The sequence below is a fragment of the Rana temporaria genome, chromosome 9, assembly GCF_905171775.1.
Source record: "Rana temporaria chromosome 9, aRanTem1.1, whole genome shotgun sequence".
NCBI lineage: Eukaryota > Metazoa > Chordata > Amphibia > Anura > Ranidae > Rana > Rana temporaria.
Genome location: NC_053497.1, coordinates 128672333 through 128690868, shown reverse-complemented (window position 1 = coordinate 128690868; position 18536 = coordinate 128672333). Strand labels below are relative to the sequence as shown.

Sequence of the window (18536 nt, the reverse complement as noted above, 5' to 3'; positions counted from 1 at the left end):
TGAGGTGCAACCTGGTGGCACCGGATGGACCCAAACATAATGTCCCAGAGGTGTTCTTTTGAAATTAGGTCAGGTGAGTGTGGGGTGCATTCAATGGTATAAATTTCTTCATCCTCCAGGACCTGGCTGCATGCTCTCGCCACATGAGGCCGGGCATCGTCGTGCACCAGGAGGAACCCAGGACACACTGCACCAGTGTAGGGTCTGACAATGGTCCAAGGATTTCATCCCAATACCCAATGGCAGTCAGGGTGCTCATTGTGTTGCCTGTAGAGGTCTGTGCGTCCCTCCACGGATATGCCTCCCCAGAACATCACTGACCCACCACCAAACCGGTCATGCTGAACGATGTTACAGGCAGCATAAAGTTCTCTGCGGCTTCTCCAGACCCTTTCACGTCTGTCACATATGCTCAGGGTGAACCTGCTCATCTGTGAAGAGCATGGGGCACCAGTGGCGGACCTGCCAATTCTGGTGTTCAATGGAGAATGCCAATCGAGCTCCGGCAGTGATCACACTAGAGGACGTCTGGCCCTCAGGCCACCCCCATGAAGTCTGTTTCTGATTGGTCAGAGACATTCACACTAATGGCCTGCTGGAGGTCATTTTGTAGGGGTCTGGCAGTGCTCATCCTGTTCCTCCTTGCACAAAGGAGCAGATACCGGCCCTGCTGATGGGTTAACCACTTAAGGACCGCCTAACGCCGATATACGTCGGCAGAATGGCATGGCTGGGCACAATCATGTACTCCCGCGGCCCGGTCCGAAGCTCCGTGACCCGATCGCCGCCGGAGTCCCGCGATCGGTCACAGAAGCTGAAGAATGGGGAGAGGTGTGTGTGTATAAACACACCTTCCCCGTTCTTCACAGTGGCGCTGTCATTGATCGTCTGTTCCCTGATATAGGGAAAGGTGACCAGTGACATCACACGTCCAGCCCCGCCCCCCTACAGTTTAGAAACACATATGAGGTCACACTTAACCCTTTCAGCGCCCCCTAGTGGTTAACTCCCAAACTGCAATTTTCATTTTCACAGTAAACAATGCATTTTTATAGCACTTTTTGCTGTGAAAATGACAATGGTCCCAAAAATGTGTCAAAATTGTCCGATGTGTCCGCCATAATGTCGCAGTCACAAAAAAAAAAACGCTGATCGCCGCCATTAGTAGTAAAAATAAAAAAATATTAATAAAAATGCAATAAAACTTTCCCCTATTTTGTAAACGCTATAAATTTTGCACAAACCAATCGATAAACGCTTATTGCGATTTTATTTTTTTACCAAAAATAGGTAGAAGAATACGTATCGGCCTAAACTGAGGAAAAAAACATTTTTTTATATATTTTTGTGGGATATTTATTATAGCAAAAAGTAAAAAATATTGATTTTTTTTTTTCAAAATTGTCGCTCTATTTTTGTTTTTTAGCGCAAAAAATAAATACTGCAGAGGTGATCAAATACCACCAAAAGAAAGCTCTATTTGTGGGGAAAAAAGGACGCTATAAATTTTGCGCAAACCTTCTACGGCTCTGTCCAGCTCTCCTAGAGTAACTGCCTGTCTCCTGGAATCTCCTCCATGCTCTTGAGACTGTGCTGGGAGACACAACAAACCTTCTGGCAATGACACGTATTGATGTGCCATCCTGGAGGAGTTGGACTGCCTGTGCAAACTTTATAGGGTCCAAGTATCGCCTCATGCTACCAGTAGTGACACTGACTCTAGCCAAATGCAAAACTAGTGAAAAACAGTCAGAAAAGATGAGTAGGGAAAAAAAATGTCAGACACCTCCACCTGAAAAACCATTCCTGTTTTGGAGGTCGTCTCATTGTTGCCCATCTAGTGCACCTGCAAAGCAGCTGAAACTGATTAACGACCCCCTCTGTATACCCCCCCCCCCCCCTCTGCTACTTAACTGACCAGGAGTTCCGATGCAAAAGTGTTCCTTTAATTTTATTTTGAGCAGTGTGTGTGTGTGTGTGTTATACACACACACACACACACACACACACACACACAATCTGACAAAAGTACACCCCTCTCATTTTTGTAAATATTTTATTATATCTTGTCATGTTACAACACTGAAGAAATGACACTTTGCTACAATGTAAAGTAGTGAGTGTACAGCTTGTATAACAAGTTATTTTGAGGGGACAGCAAATTTACACTAACACACAGCCATTAATGTCTAAACCGCTGGCAACAAAAGTGAGTACACCCCTAAGTGAAAATATCCAAATTGGGTCCAATTAGCCATTTTCCCTCCCTGGTGTTAGTGTAAATTTGCTGTCCCCGCAAAATAACTTGTTATACAAGCTGTACACTCACTACTTTACATTGTAGCAAAGTGTAATTTCTTCAGTGTTGTCACATGAAAAGATATAATAAAATATTATCAAAAATGTGAGGGATGTACTCACTTTTGTGAGATACTGTGTGATATACTCCTTTTTTAACAAAGTGCAGCATTTATTGTATAAGTGACAGTTTACGAGGACCCCTCAAAAATTCACAAGCATTTAAATATAGAACATAAGAAACAACAAAATAAATTTAACCTGTATGCTATACTAACAAAAAAAAAAAAACACCACAATGTGTGATAATGGTTCTCTCGCAGTGAATTTCTTAAACCAGTTGCAATGACTAGGGACCCCTTCTACACCATGTCTCTATGCAGGGTCTTTCTGAGGTCTGAGGGCCCCTCCTGCACTTTGTTTCTATGTAGGCTTCAATATGTGGGGCCGCTCCTGCCCCAAGCTGTCCGCACACGTGTTGGTCTGTGCAGACGAGTGAGGCTGGGAGTGCCGATTGTGCCAGCCTGGGGCCCCTCTCCTAAGGCTGCCTGTATTGACTGCAAAGTGGGGCCCGGGCCCTGGGCCGCTCACTCCTCGGTGCACAGCAATGCAACCTCATCAGTGTCTGGATCTTGGATTTGAATTATCCCAGTGTGCCCAATATTAAAACAGGTTAACGCTGTTAACCTGATTAGCTGTAACAGGCAAGACAAGCACAATTCTTTCACCTCTCAAGTCTAAAGTTGACAATGAACAATCTAGAGGATTTCTTCAAATGTGCATAAAATTATGTAAAAAAGGTGATGTGGTAAACAGTTCAGTGTAAAAACAGCTTTTGAAAACGTGTTCCAGCAAAGAAATGTAGAAAAACCAAAATTAGTCCAGGATGCCTGGTGTTGCAGACCCTTACCAGAGTTAATGATCCACAGGATCAAAACGAGCGGATAGCCATACACCTGGGCTAGACAGGGAAACGGATCCACAGCCAGACACAGACACCCGATGATCCAGCAATGGTGAGCAACCAAAAAAAGAACAAAGCTCCAATAGTGTGATATTGTATGATAAAAAGGTAAACACCCCAAGTGACTGGCAAACGGACAGTGTGACATAAACCTCCACCTCAGAACACACTGGTCCTTACCAGATTCATGTGAATAAAGGGCAAGGAAATCGTGGAAGATGACTATGCAGCTGTTGTAGGGAAACCTCACGTCCAGCAATCCTCAGAAAAGCACTCAGGGCAATAGTCCAATTTTCTTGTCCTAATCCACATCTTCATCTTCCACCTGAAGATGTGGATTAGGACAAGAAAATTGACTATTGCCCTGAGTGCTTTTCTGAGGATTGCTGGACGTGAGGTTTCCCTACAACAGCTGCATAGTCATCTTCCACGATTTCCTTGCCCTTTATTCACATGAATCTGGTAAGGACCAGTGTGTTCTGAGGTGGAGGTTTATGTCACACTGTCCGTTTGCCAGTCACTTGGGGTGTTTACCTTTTTATCATACAATATCACACTATTGGAGCTTTGTTCTTTTTTTGGTTGCTCACCATTGCTGGATCATCGGGTGTCTGTGTCTGGCTGTGGATCCGTTTCCCTGTCTAGCCCAGGTGTATGGCTATCCGCTCATTTTGATCCTGTGGATCATTAACTCTGGTAAGGGTCTGCAACAACCAGGCATCCTGGACTAATTTTGTTTTTTCTACATTTCTTTGCTGGAACACGTTTTCAAAAATAGGATTTTTATAACAGCTTACCTGTAAAATCCTTTTCTTTTGAAGTACATCACGGGACACAGAGAAGCATAGTAATTACTATGTGGGTTATAGAGAGTACCTTCAGGTGTGGACACTGGCACGCCCTTAAGGCAAGAAGTTCCCTCCCCTATATAACCCCTCCCATACCGGGAGTGCCTCAGTTTTGTAGCAAGCAATAAGTGTCCCAAATACCCCAAAAGAGGGGCGGGTGCTCTGTGTCCCGTGATGTACTTCAAAAGAAAAGGATTTTACAGGTAAGCTGTTATAAAAATCCTATTTTCTTTATCGTACATCACGGGACACAGAGAAGCATAGTAATTACTATGTGGGACGTCCTAAAGCAATGCTATGAGGGGAGGGAGACCCCAAGAAATAAGCCGGGCGCCATCAGACATGAGGAATCAAACTGCAGCCTGCAGCACACTGCGCCCAAAGGCGCTCTCCTCATTCTTTCTTATGTCCAATTGATAAAACTTAGTGAAAGTATGGACAGACGACCATGTCGCAGCCTTGCAGACTTGAGCCATGGAGGCTTGATGATGCACTGCCCAGGAAGTACCCACCGCTCTAGTGGAATGTGCTTTAACCTTAAACGGGGGAACCTTTCCCCTCAAGCCATAGGCTTGAGTAATGACCTGCCGAATCCATTTGGAGATAATGGACTTCGACGCTGCCTGCCCACATCTGGGACCTTCTGGCAGGATAAACAATGTATCAGTTTTCCGGACCTGAGCAGTAGCCTTAAGATAGATCTTAACTGCTCTTAATACGTCTAGCGTATGTAAAGACTTCTCCCTTGCAGAACTAGGTTCTGGGAAAAAAGACGGGAGAACAAGATCCTGATTCAAATGAAATTTTGGAACAACTTTAGGTAGGAAAGCCGGGTGGGGCCGTAGGACCACTCTATCCTTATGGAATATAAGGTACGGTTCCTTACAAGACAAGGCCGCCAACTCCGAAACCCTCCTGGCGGAGGTTATGGCTACCAAAAATATCACCTTCCTGGTCAGAAGGACCAAAGGAATATGAGCCAAGGGCTCAAATGGTTGTTTCTGTAAGACAGAAAGGACCAGATTCAGATCCCATGGACACAAGGGAATCTTGACTGGTGGACTAAGCCGGATCATACCTTGCAAAAAGGTTTTGATCAGGGAATGTGTAGCTAGTGGCCTTTGGAAAAAAATCGATAAGGCCGAGATCTGGCCCTTAATGGTGCTTAGGGCCAACTTCATGTCTGCCCCTAACTGCAGAAACTCCAGAATTCTGCCAATGAGATACCTCCGGGGATGCCAACCCCTGGTCTCGCACCAGGGCACATAAGATTTCCAAACTCTGTAATAGATAAGTCTGGATGCCGGTTTTCTGGCATTAATCAAAGTAGATGCCACCGCATTAGAGAGACCCCTTTTCTTTAAGATATGGGACTCAATAGCCAAACCGTCAAATTGAGAGACGGTAAGGAAGGATGGAATATTGGCCCCTGGGACAATAGGTCTGGCCGAAGCGGAAGGGACCACGGTTGCCCCACGGACATCCTTACAATGTCCGCGAACCAGGCCCTTCTGGGCCACGCTGGAGCCACCAGAATCACTGGTCTTCCTTCCGACCTTACCCTGCGAAGAAGACGGGGTAATAATTGCAGCGGAGGAAACGCATACATTAGGGAGAACTGGTCCCATGGGAACACCAGTGCATCCGTGCCGTAAGCAAGTGGATCCCTTGTCCGGGATAGAAAGTTGCCCACCCTTGCATTGAACCTCGATGCAAAGAGATCGACATCTGGTGTTCCCCACCTCTGACAAATGCTCTGGAAGATGTCGGGGTGAAGAGTCCATTCCCCTGGAAGCACCTGTTGGCGGCTTAGGTAGTCTGCTCGCCAATTGTCTATTCCCGGAATGAACACTGCAGATATGCATGGGACATATTTCTCTGCCCAGGTCAGGATTCGATTCACCTCTCTTTGGGCTGCACGACTTCTTGTGCCCCCCTGGTGATTTATGTATGCCACGGCAGTGACATTGTCTGATTGAATCCTGACCGGAAGACCCTTCAACCTGTCTGACCAAGCTGACAGGGCTAGATAGACTGCTCGAATTTCCAGCAGATTTATGGGTAGAGACCTCTCGGAGGCTGACCATTTCCCCTGGAGAGACAAACCTCCCAGGACTGCACCCCAGCCTAGCAGACTGGCGTCCGTGGTCACAACCTGCCATGTCACGGGAACAAAGGACTTCCCCTTTAGCAGGTTCCGGGGAACCAGCCACCAACAAAGGCTCTGCCGGACTGACCGGGAGAGAGACATAGGGAGATCCAAGGCTTGAACCTTTTTGTTCCAAGCGGACAGAATGGCATGTTGAAGCTCCCTTGAGTGGAACTCAAATGGCCGCAAATGGGACGGCCTCGAACGAGGCTACCATCCTTCCCAGTAACCTCATACAGAGGCGAATGGGAGGCTGACGTTTTGCTTTGACTAGTTGAACTAGTTCTCTTAAAGCCTCGAACTTCCTTTGGGGCAGGAAGACCCTTTTTAGCTTTGTGTCTATGAGTAGACCCAAATATTCGAGCCTTTGCACAGGCATTAAGGCTGACTTGTCCAGGTTGAGAACCCAACCCATGGATTCCAGAAATTTTACGGTTCTGTGTACCGCTGAGTTTAGATCGGCCACTGACCGGTCTACTACCAATAGGTCGTCTAGATAGGCTACTATGGATATGCCTTGAGACCTTAGATAGGCTAACAGTGGAGCCAATACTTTCGTGAAAACACGAGGAGCGGTGGCCAGACCAAAAGGTAAGGCCACGAACTGGAAGTGGCGCTGATTTACCGCGAAGCGAAGCAGCTTCTGATGGTCGAGAAAGATAGGAACGTGCAAGTATGCGTCCTTTATATCGATGGACGCTAGTAGTTCCCCTCCTTGCAGGGAGGCCACCACTGACCTGATCGATTCCATCCGGAATGATTGGACCCTTAGGAACTTGTTAAAGGCCTTGAGGTCCAGGATGGGTCTTACATCCCCGTTTGGTTTGGGGACGGTGAAGAGATTGGAATAAAACCCCAAACCTTGTTCTTCCACTGGCAGCTCTCTGATTACCCCTTGGGATAACAGATGATCTAAGGCCAATGCTAAGGACCTTCTTTTGCCGAGGTCCTTTGGGACGTTCGAGGTTAAGAAGCGCGGCGGAGGAAATTCGCTCAACTCCAGCTTGTAGCCCCCGGAGACCGTAGAGAGGACCCACCTGTCTTGGATCCTGTCTAGCCAAGCCTCCGCAAACAGCTGAAGCCTTCCCCCCACCCGGCTGAGTGGGGGAGAACCTTCATAATGCTGACTTAGTTGCTGGCTTGGCCTGTGGCTTACGGTTCCAAGGCTTTTTGGAAGCCTGAGGCTGGCCCTGTGGCTTCCCACCTGCATTGAATCGTCCAGGAGGCCGTCGGAACTGCCTGGTACCGGAAGTACTAGGGATAGGAGAGGAGGATCTCTTAAAGGAGGGGGGACCCCTAAACCTTTTCTTTACTGGCAACAGTGTACTTTTGCCACTGGAAATTTTCTGAATGTAATTATCCAGATCTTCCCCAAACAAACGCTCTCCATGAAAGGGAAACCCCGCCAGTAATTTTTTACACGGGGCTTCAGCAGACCAGTTCTTCAGCCAGAGTAACCTGCGCATATGAACTAGCGAGAGAGTGAGACGTGAGGACTGCTGAATGGAGTCCTTAATAGCATCTATGGCAAAACATAATGCTCTGGGAAACTCAGCCAAATTCTGGGCCTGTTGTGCCGGCAATTCCTTTAAGACCCCTTTAAACTGGTCCTTCAAGGCCTGGCAAATCCCAATAGCCGCAATTGCAGGCTGGGTTATTCCTCTCGCCGAAGCAAAAGAGGTTTTTAATAAAGTCTCTAATCTCTTGTCTGTCGGATCTTTGAATACCAGAACATTGTCTACTGGACAGGTCAAAGATTTGTTTACGCAGGACACAGCTGCGTCAACCTTGGGGATGCCCCATTTTTTAGTGAATTGTTCCTCCATGGGGTATAAAACCGAAAACTTCTTAGGAGGAAGAAAATATCTATCTGGATGTTCCCAATCCTTGTAGATAAGCCCTTCCAGCAGGGGGTGAACCGGGAAGGAATAATTAGCTTGAGGAGCTTTTAAGGAGCCTAAAGATGAGACTGCACTTGAAGCTGGCTCTGAAAGTGGCAACTTGAAGGCCGAACGGACCATCTCAGTGAGGGACTGGACCAACAATTTTTCGGATTGCGACGCCGAAAAGGGTTCTCCCAAAGTGGAATCCTCAGAGTCCACTACTTCCAGCTGACCTTCTGCCAGATCTCCAGAGGGTAAATCAACCTCTTCTGAGGATGCATGCCCCAAATCGAGGGACTCCTCAGAGGGAGAGGGGGACCTTGTGCGTTTTTCCCTTGAGAGAGAGGATGCAATCAAGGTCGCTAATCTCTGCTCCAGACCCCCCATAGCTGAGGCCAGAGCCTCCTGTGTCACAAAAACTGGAGCAAGTGGGACAAGGGCAGAACAGGCATCTGACAGCCCTGATGGTTCACCCTGGGCCTCCTTCAATTTTTCAGGAGAGGAAGCAGCCGCAGGAGCATGCCTGAGATCCTCTGAGCCAGATGGCGATCCCTTTGCTTTTTTGCTTCTAGTCCCTGAGCCTTTAGCCATGATAAAGCTGAGGTACTCACAATAGTTGCAACTACTTGCGAACCTATAGACCAGCACTGACGCTGCTATTTGATGGTTGGCAAGGTGCAGAGCCCACTATGCGCCTTAAGCAAATGTCACTGTCCACCACCAGTACTAAATACTGAAGTATGTGCACAAGATCTCTGTGTCCACCGTCAGCCAGAACCAGTTAGGTGGACTGGAGCATATAAGGACTAGGTGTATCACCTGACCTGCTCTGTCCTGTAATCTCAAGTCTCATAGAGAACAGCTTAGATAGACCCCCTGCGCGCATGCGCACGCGCGCGCCGCTGTTAGGCGTGCACCACGAGGCTACGCGCGCGCACACATAGCCGCACGCGCGCACATGTCGTCACACGCATCTCACGGAGCACGCCGCGCACATTCGTGCGCATCGAAGCAGCGTACAAAAAATTCATTTGTGCGCGCGCGTGCGCCTAAGACACATCAATGTCGCGCGCGCATGACGCTACACGCCATGCATGAGGATGGAACACCACAGCTCCATGTGAGAACCAGGTAAGCCAAGTGAAGCCAAACATTTTGGACAACTTTTTTCTGCTTTTAACCTGCACAGGAGGGGCTAACTACCTGACTAGAGATACCCCTCCTCCCCACAACACACAGGACCATATAGGAGAAGCACAGACAGTTAGCTTTAGGCAAACATAATGGCTCAAATAAAGGAAGGTTACTCCTAGGACCAAGTCCTGAAGCACCTTCACTTACCTGATCCAACGCTGCAGGACTCTGCAAAACAGACAGTCCAATCTTCACCCATCACGGAGAGCAGCGTCTATAGACCTTCAGGGACCAGGGTCCATGGACAGGAACACCACACCCCTGGACCCATATCGCACCCTGTCAGTAAACTTTTGGTATTAGGAAATTGACCAAAGTACTGAATAACCAGGATCCAGCTCTCAAAGAGAAGCATTACAGGCCAAACCCCGTTCTTCTTAACCGGGGCCCGGGTACCGTCCACTTTGGCTCAGAAGCACTTTGGACGGATCCGGATTTCATGGAGGCTTTTTACATCCAATATGGATCCCTCCAGTGGAGCTCCTTGGAGCACATGTTCACTCGTGACCAACAACTTAGACACTGGCAAAAAACTGAGGCACTCCCGGTATGGGAGGGGTTATATAGGGGAGGGAACTTCTTGCCTTAAGGGCGTGCCAGTGTCCACACCTGAAGGTACTCTCTATAACCCACATAGTAATTACTATGCTTCTCTGTGTCCCGTGATGTACGATAAAGAAAGCTGTTTTTACACTGAACTGTTTACCACATCACCTTTTTTACATAATTTTATGCACATTTGAAGAAATCCTCTAGATTGTTCATTGGACTTCCTTTTTTGTTATATTTTTTTTTTCACTGGTGATCTGCATAAGACACAGTTTTTTATTTCAGCGCAACTCCATCTTTTACCTATATCATTATTTGTTTGTATAAACATTTTGAGTTTGCAGCTATCACTTAGTATATCAGATAAGCGCACTTTTTTCCTTTACCACTAAAGTTGACAATGCCAGCAATAAAAACAACGTGACAAATACACTTTATATCATATGATCGTAATTGTGAAAACTGTACCAAAGAAAATATGAGGACAGCTGTCTACTACAGCAACCGATCAGGTTTAATCGTGTTTCTTTTTTCCTTCCAGGGTACAGAACTTAGCACTCTCACTGGCTGCTGAGAGTAACAGGTCCGCTTTACCTTGCCCAGTCTTGTATAATTCTCGTTGTCTTACAGATTGTATTTGAGGCGTCCAAGGGTTCTCGTTCTCAAGCTGCCATCATGGCACTGGACAATCTGAAGTACACCCCTGACCTACTCTGTAATACAGAGCCAAAGCAGAAAGGTATTAGCCTATTGTATATTTTGAAACCATAAAATAGAGACGTGGACAATAAAAACATTCCCCGCTTCAGCCAAATAAATAGTTTTGGTCTAGTTATGCTTTAATCTATTTCTTTACAGGGTATTTATATTTTTAATAAACATTTATAACAGGACATATTTATAATAATTTTGTTTGCAAAGTGTGATGGGCCTTTCTAATAAGAAAATATGCTTGGGAGAATTCCAGCCAAAGCTTGTTTCGCTGTACTTCTCCTATGGATCACAAAAGTTCAGTTCATTTTGCACTCCTGTTAACCCGTTTTCAGCAGAGAGCGGGCTGAAGTCTGCTCTCTTCTGACATCACAGTTGGTCCAAGCTCTGTGTCAACCACGACCATGGAGTCAGGATCTGCCTAGATCCCTGGACCAGCACCTGGCTCAGTCGGGTGCTCCCGCCCCCCTCCACAGCACAGTGCTCCCTCCTTGCTCATTTGAGCAGAGAGCTGTGACTAACAGTCACCAGTTCTCTGCTCACAGAGCTGTGAGAATGGAGTGATCGACTGTTTGATCGCTTGGTTCTTAGTGCAGAAGCGTCTGGGACAGATGCAGCATCGGACAATTGCTGCATCCACCTAGTCAAATATGAAGAAAAAAAAAAAAAAAAAAAAACCATACTTCTCTTTTAAAGACTACAAGTAATATTTACATATTCTTAACAAGTGGGGGAAAAAAGCCCTTCCTGCCTTTTGTAGCTGCAGACACTGTGGAACACTTCATCCTAATAGATCACAGCAGAAGCACTGAAGTCCTCTGAACCCAAGTCCTCCATCCAGCTGAGATCACCGTGCTCCCTCCTTCTAGGTCTTCCAATTTGCGTTTACACTAGTGATTAGAAGGCTTTGGATTTGTTGCTGAAAGTGGTGAGTGGAGCTGCCGATTTACTGCTTGAAGAGAGAGTAGGATGAGCTGAACTGATGAGTTACTGCGGGTAAGCAGGGGTGGCTAAATTGCTAGGAGAATTTCATCAGTGCTGTGAAAAGTAAGGATGAATAGCCTCACAGTGCCTGCAACTAGAGAGGTCAGTGAGGGATTGTTTACTGCTTGATGAGATGATGTAAATCATGGACTGTCCATAGCCTGGCCACAGTTGCACTTGTGAACATTGGGTGTGCTACACACTATTGAAGTGCACTGGGCATGTGTAGTATACCCTGTTTTAATGTCTCGCTGATGGCAATAAGTTGCTTTTTTACCCATTGGACCTCCTGACTCAGGCTTAATTTACACTTGTGTTTGGGGGTAGAAATAGGTCACTGAGCTGCATTTTTTACAGCCCCCCTTAAGCTGCAAAGGCAGCTGGACAAAGGTTCCACTGGACAAGGTTCCTGAATTGTCAGCTGCTCTTGCATCGGCTCTGTGAAAAGCGATGCACCTATGCAGGTGTAAACAAGTCCCTAGTGTTTAAAATTACAGCTCAGACACAAGATACATTTGTATTTATATTCATCTACAGATCAAAAGGATTATTTTAATCTGCATAAAATGTCAGTTAAAGCAACCAGGCAAGAGAAAAAAAAATGTCTATTTGTGCTTATCTTAAAATGATTTTCTTTGAGTCCATTGAGGGACACAGGAAGTGTTCAACATTGCATTAAACTGTTGCTTATAGGGGGATTAAAAACAATTAGGTCAGCTGCAGGATAACCCCTCCTTAGATTGTCACATCTTATTTTTTTAGCAAGCAGTGTCAAGAGCATAGGATAAACACAGAAGTGTGGAACCTGCATTCCTCAAACTTCAAGAAAAGGATTTTATTCTTTATACAAAAATACTATTTCCTATCTTGTCCATTAAGGGACACAGAAAGTCTTCTCCATTGGGACACTTCCAAAAGCAGTCCAACTGAGGGGCAGGCAACAGCAAACACCTGCTAGTAGGCCTAACAAACAATAACTGGGGACTGCTCAAGGCCCACCTAAAGGATCAATGCCCAAAGCTAGCACTGGATGAAGCTTGAACACCCCCCCCCCCATTCCCCAGTAAGAGGAACAAAATAACCGCCAGACCATGGGAGAAGAAACTAATGGAATTACACCGATGCTCGAAGACCAATATAAAGTGTCACATAATCAAGAGAGAAACATTTCAACATGTAAGGGAAAACACCAAACCACATACCAGAAGCGTGAAAAACTGGCCAACCTTATCCAGCCAGAAGGGTGGAACGAGAACAATTTCCCTGCGTGGAAAAAGAGTCAGAAACTGAACCATGGTCAAAGAGTAGAGTGTCTCTCACCAGATCTCATGAGGATCAAAGGAACAAGGAAGTGCATACCTAGAATTACTCTCAAGGCAGACATTCAGCTCACCAAGGTGAGAACTATCAGGGAAGATTCATAAGGATTACTTATGACAGAAGAACCTCCAAGGAGTTCCTTGAAGGTTCTTCTGCCCACCTGGAGAACCAAGATTTGATCCCACAGAGCCAGCATAACTACACAGGTTTAAGGTACATGGTGAAGTTTCAATCCGAGGGTAGGCAGGGGATGGAGGATAGATTTCTTCACCCTAAGACAGCATGAAGGACTGAAAACCTGATAGAACTTAGGACCAGGTTCAACACACACCCATCAGCAAGGAGAAGTCCCTCTTAAAACAAAGCCCCAAGGGAACATATCCTGCCTTTTCTAGAGCCTTAAGAGTCACAGGGCTAGAAATGTTCCTGACTCCCCAGATCCAAGAATACATCACAGGCTGTGGAGTAAAAATCTGATTATCAGAACGGTAAAGAACATGTGTTAAACTAGAGAAAAATGTATCACCAGAAAGACCCTGCTCTTGAGGCTGCAAAGCAAGCAAGGAGGAAAAACCTAGACATAGGTGTGCAAATACCACTGAGTCATTGGATCATTCCCAGTGACCGTCAGGATACCTACATTTGGATGTTGGCTTGTTCAGCATACAGAAAGCTCCAGGGTATCGTGGAGCATAACTCTGACATCCTCCACCTGCTACACAGGACCAAAAATGCACTTGGATGTCTAGTTGGGGAAAAAAAATTGCCTCCTAAAGACCGCACTTCAAGTAAGCAGAGCAGACAGAACTAGAACACAAGGTTACGTCCAAAATGGTATCAAAACGTATTTTCTTGCCACAAAAAGACCTCCCGTTCCTTCTCAGTGGTAGAGGCACATCAGCAGCATGTTGCTGTTCAGTAGTTTCTGTATCAGGTGACCTGTACAGGAAATGATCCTGCGATCTAGGAGTTGAACCCTGTTCTTGAATTCCACATTGTATATTGTCCAATGACAGGATCTTTCGGAAAGTGTAAAGAGAAATCTTCACCAGCCCTAGAAGACCGATCTGCCAGCTCAGGAACTACCTGTTCCTCAGGGGCAGACAGTTTACAATGTTACCGGAGTAAAGGGGGGTGCCTCAGAGAGGATGACCACTTGACAAACAATTCTCCTGCAATAGCTGAAAGATGGGTTATTCTCCAACCAGTGGAAGGGGACATGAGAGCAAGTAAGCTGTAGATTCCTGTACTGCAGAAATATTCTGGTTTAAGCTGCCCTTTGAGTGATTAAAAGCTTCCAGCTCTGCATTATGAAGATACAAGATCCAGGTGAATATTGAAGACTTTTTGACTATCAGGAAGACTGTCACTACTTCGACTATCTGCTCCAAAGGAGGTTGTCTAAAACATCCCACATTGTGGGTTTCATAGGAAAGCAATAGGGAGACCACAGGCCAGCATCCTGGAAAAACCTTAAGGTGTAGAGGAGAGACTGGAGAGTTAGAGCTCTGGGAGGATGGTGATCAGTAAGTTTGCTTCCTAAATAACCATGAGGGTCCCTCTGGGAGGGGACAAGGATGATAACCGATGAATTCCATACAAAACTATTGGATTTAGATGTGCTTAAAGAGATTAAGAAATGTCCCCCCAAAAGAGATTACTGCTACAGAAGACTTCCCTGAAGGTTTAGTAGGCTTCTTACCACTGACCTTGTGGCCAGAGAATCAGACTTGGAAAGCCCAGGCGTGCTTATTCCAGGATTAGGGGGAAGAAAAGTAAAATAACTAGCTGACCTTTCTCTAGACTTCTTATGCGGAGGTAAGTGGGCAGACTGGCCTCCAATGATATCCTTAATAATAATCTCAGAGTAGGCTTAAAAGGATGTTTTCCCTTTAAAAAATAAACAAGTCACTTGCCTCTTGAATGCCCAACCCACATATACGCCTTAATAAAGACTTGCAGCCTTATCTTTACAACCTTTCACATTGTTATCTTGTAGAACAGATTTTATACAAAACAGGTTATGATTAAAAACTGATATTGTGAAACTGTGGACTTTTGTTCTAGCAGGAAAAAACAATTCAGGATCAATCTTGGCCATAGTTCTCAGTGTGATCATCATCCTCCTGTTCTTGCTGCTGGTCTTCTTGATTTACCGGAGATGGAAGAGAAACCATGAGGATGCCCCGACACTGCCAGAACAAGAGGGCCAAATAGATGGCTTTGATAATGTCTCATATGATCAGGTAATTTGGAAGCACATACAGGCTTTTGTACTGGATGTACCAGGCAGTGAGGTCTGGTATCAGATATGGGTTTGTTGGAGGGCATGAAAGAACTGCATAGATTGTCAACATCTGGGAGATAATTTTAGTAAGCCTTCATAAAAGTTGGTTCAGTTTTTTTCCTCCCAGTTATTCACCAAGTGTTTTATAAGGGTTTCAGGCCTTAAAGAGACACTAAAAACCATGAAAAATACACTGCGCTAAGTGGTATATAGTAATAATAAATAAATTAAGTATGTTGCATGAATGTTGCTTAGATTGCATTGGTGACAGTCCCAGTGAGTGATAAATGGTGCTCATGGTCAAAGGTAACGTACCTGTGCTTCTTGGTGCACCCCTTCATATGGACCAACTATCACGACCAAACAAGCGTGTGGGGAGACCCCTGGAGATATTCTTAACTGTCCGTTCCTGAAGTGGATAAGCCTCATGCAAGTAGTGGTCACGGGCGGAAGTGTGCCGCAATGACGCGATCAAGCTTCAACGCGTTTCAGCCAATCAATGGGCGATCATCATGAAGCTTATTAATAGCCTTCTTTGAAACAGTATAATTTGCCCAATTTCATTCAAGAAATCTCCAACAAAATTTCTTGTTGGCCTGGAACAAACAAGCACATTCTCTCAATTTGTCAATGCTCCTGTCCAGCCAAACAAGAAACTTCCTTTCTTGATTGATCACCACCCCAGCCTAATAGTGGGGAAGTCCTTTCTTCCCTATCACTAGAAAGTTATCATAAAAGATGCAAGTTCTTCATGTTTCCCAATCCCTAACAGTCCAAGGAACATGGGCTTTGAGGGAAGCCAAACTTCCCATCAATATCTTAGAGCAGTGAGGTCAGTTCAGGATAATTTGCATCTTTCATCCAGTGTACATCCTACCTAAAAAAAAAAAAAAGCAGGAGGAAACCGGCGATTCCTAATTGCAATTACTCAGATTTTTAGCAGATGACCCCTGACCTTTTCAACAGATATCTGCTATCTCAAAGCCCTCTATTTCATCCTGCTGCTCAGGCTCTAGCTTTAACGGCATGGCGTTTAAAGCCCAATACAAACCATGATTTATTTATCCCCCTGCCAGAACACTCCGGTCAGCGCTTTCAACCATTGGCTCAGAGCGACAATCAGCTGCTGATTGTCCAGCATGCTCGGCCGGCTTTCGTGTTCCTGTGTACTAAACTTAAGTAAGGAAGGGTCTCTGAGTCTGCAATTATTACCTTGCTAAGCATGATAGGCCTCTTCCAGGAAGATAGACTTGCACCTGAAAAACTTTTTTTTTTTTGCCTGGCTTCAATCCCAGAGATCACTCTGTACTTTACATTCTGACCCTCCTACAATACGGTCTTGACCAGAACTTGGCCTTAAAGTTAATCTCTGGCTTTTAGTGACATTTAAAATTGTTTATTTGGACCAAGTTAGCCCAACCAAGCTATTTACTTCACTAAAGACTCTCAGCGCTGTATGAACTGTATGTAATCTCAGCTATATACAGCGCTGTGTTTGGCAGTGGGATGGGAAACCCCCTTCCCACACTCAGAACAAAACTCAGTCAGGGTGGGCTCTGCGAGGCCATTCAGAGGGCGCTTTGTATTCTATGAATTAATACAAAGTCAGAGAATGTGACATCATCTGCGCGACTCAGCCAGCCAGAGCTTTGTATTTATTCAGAAAATTCAAAACTCCCTGAGAATGGCTGAGCATAGCTCAGCCTGATTCAATTGGATTCCAGGTGTGGGAAAGAAAGTTGTTGGGTGTTTAGTAGTTCACCTTTTCTTTTTTTTTCTGAAAAAGTGAACTAAATGCCCTTTAATGCTGAAAGGGTAAAGTGACATGGGGTCTTTAATCTTGTACAGTATGTTAACAGCTTTTACATATATAAATATCTGGCTATATTTAGTTTCAGAATGAAGATGCAGCTTCCACCATCTCAGGCAGATGAGTTACAAGGATATCCAATCACAGGAGAGTAATCCTGGACCTCTGCAGAGCCACCACTCCAACAAGGCTCCTTGCCCAGCATGGATATCAAGTTTGTCCCAGTTAAACTACTGGACAGTGTTAAATGGAGAAGAAAGTCATGGCTATATTAAATAGTGAACACAAATAAAAGTTTTTCATTTTTTGTAGTTGTTTTCTTTAACAATATCAGCTATCGTGATATAAATTCTATTCATCTTTTGCTGTTCAGTCAGTTATTTTCACTTCACTATATTTATGCCTTGTTCACACGGGTGCACCAATCGGTATACTTATACAGAGGGTGGTGTTTACCCACCTGGAAAGCACATGTGGTTCATAAATTTCCTTTGGATAAACTTGAGGCAGACAAATGAACAGGACAACTGCCTTCTGCTTGACATAAAAGGCAAAGCAAAAAAAAACACACACTACATATGGAAAAAAAAAATAGTTTTGGGCCACAATTCCATCTTGTCCTTATGCAATAGAAGGTGTTCCTTGCAGGAACAATACACCAGATTCAGACTGCCAGCTGCAGAAGTCCACCTACAAATTGTACTATATATGCCTGGGCTGAAAAATAAAAATGGGAATTTTGCCCAGGCTAGGATCTGAACACCTCTCTCGCCACAGTGAGTCTTGATTGGGTTCTTGGGTTCCACAAGAGTGCAGCAGGACTGACACCTAAATCCAGGTGGTACAGACAAGACATAAAGTCAGGACTACAAACTGGAAGGATAGGGGCTCTACGGGAAAATTTTAAGGAAATCCAATTCTGCTGAAATGAGGATGACTTGCAGGTACAAATCCTTGCTGTTCAAAGAAGTTAGAATGCATCCCTTAGTCAGAAAAAAAACTAACTTCTATGGTTGATTCTGTATTCAAAACCAAGACAATAAGGACATAAGATCCAAGATGGGGCGAGTGCACTTTGTGTATGTAAACAATGAAAAGTAAATTATAGGATAATCCCTAAAATCAATCTGCCAGAGGAACTGAGACAATGACACCTTGATTCAGAAGACCTGGAAGGGCAGAGTGGAAACTGCCAATCTGTGGGGTGACACAGGAAGGTTGGAGTGAGAAAGGAGGGGCAGAGAGCAAAACTCTGTTTTTTAGCCCTGAGCACCAGAGATCCATGTTGTTGAAGTGTCCTCCCCCCCCCACCCCTCTTGAAGTGTGGTCTCTCCTCTATGTTGAGGGATGGGGAAGTGAAGTACAAAGCCCTCTGGCTTGGAGTGTACGGCCCCGTACTCACGACCAAACATGTCTGCTGAAACTGGTCCGCGGACCAGTTTCAGCAGACATGTTTGGCCGTGTGTAGGCCCGAGCGGACCATTTTCGGGCGGATCGGACAGGTTTCCAGCGGACAACTGTTTCCTGGACTTGCTTTAA

General features: G+C 45.3%; 1 protein-coding gene across 4 annotated transcripts in view; it reads left to right on the top strand.

Moving 5' to 3' along the window:
- Positions 1 to 17305, top strand: part of MAMDC4 (MAM domain containing 4) — a 117115-nt gene extending 99810 nt beyond the window's left edge. For 2 of the 4 annotated variants that reach the window (XM_040324480.1, XM_040324478.1), the window contains exons 27-29: positions 10516 to 10624; positions 14968 to 15146; positions 17080 to 17305. In XM_040324480.1, coding sequence (XP_040180414.1) covers positions 10516 to 10624; positions 14968 to 15146; positions 17080 to 17121 — 330 coding nt within the window. In that variant the 3' untranslated portion in view covers positions 17122 to 17305. The remainder of the gene's footprint in view (positions 1 to 10515; positions 10625 to 14967; positions 15147 to 17079) is intronic. The other 2 variants (XM_040324481.1, XM_040324482.1) reach the window with 2 other exon arrangements.
- Positions 17306 to 18536: the final 1231 nt, after the last annotated feature.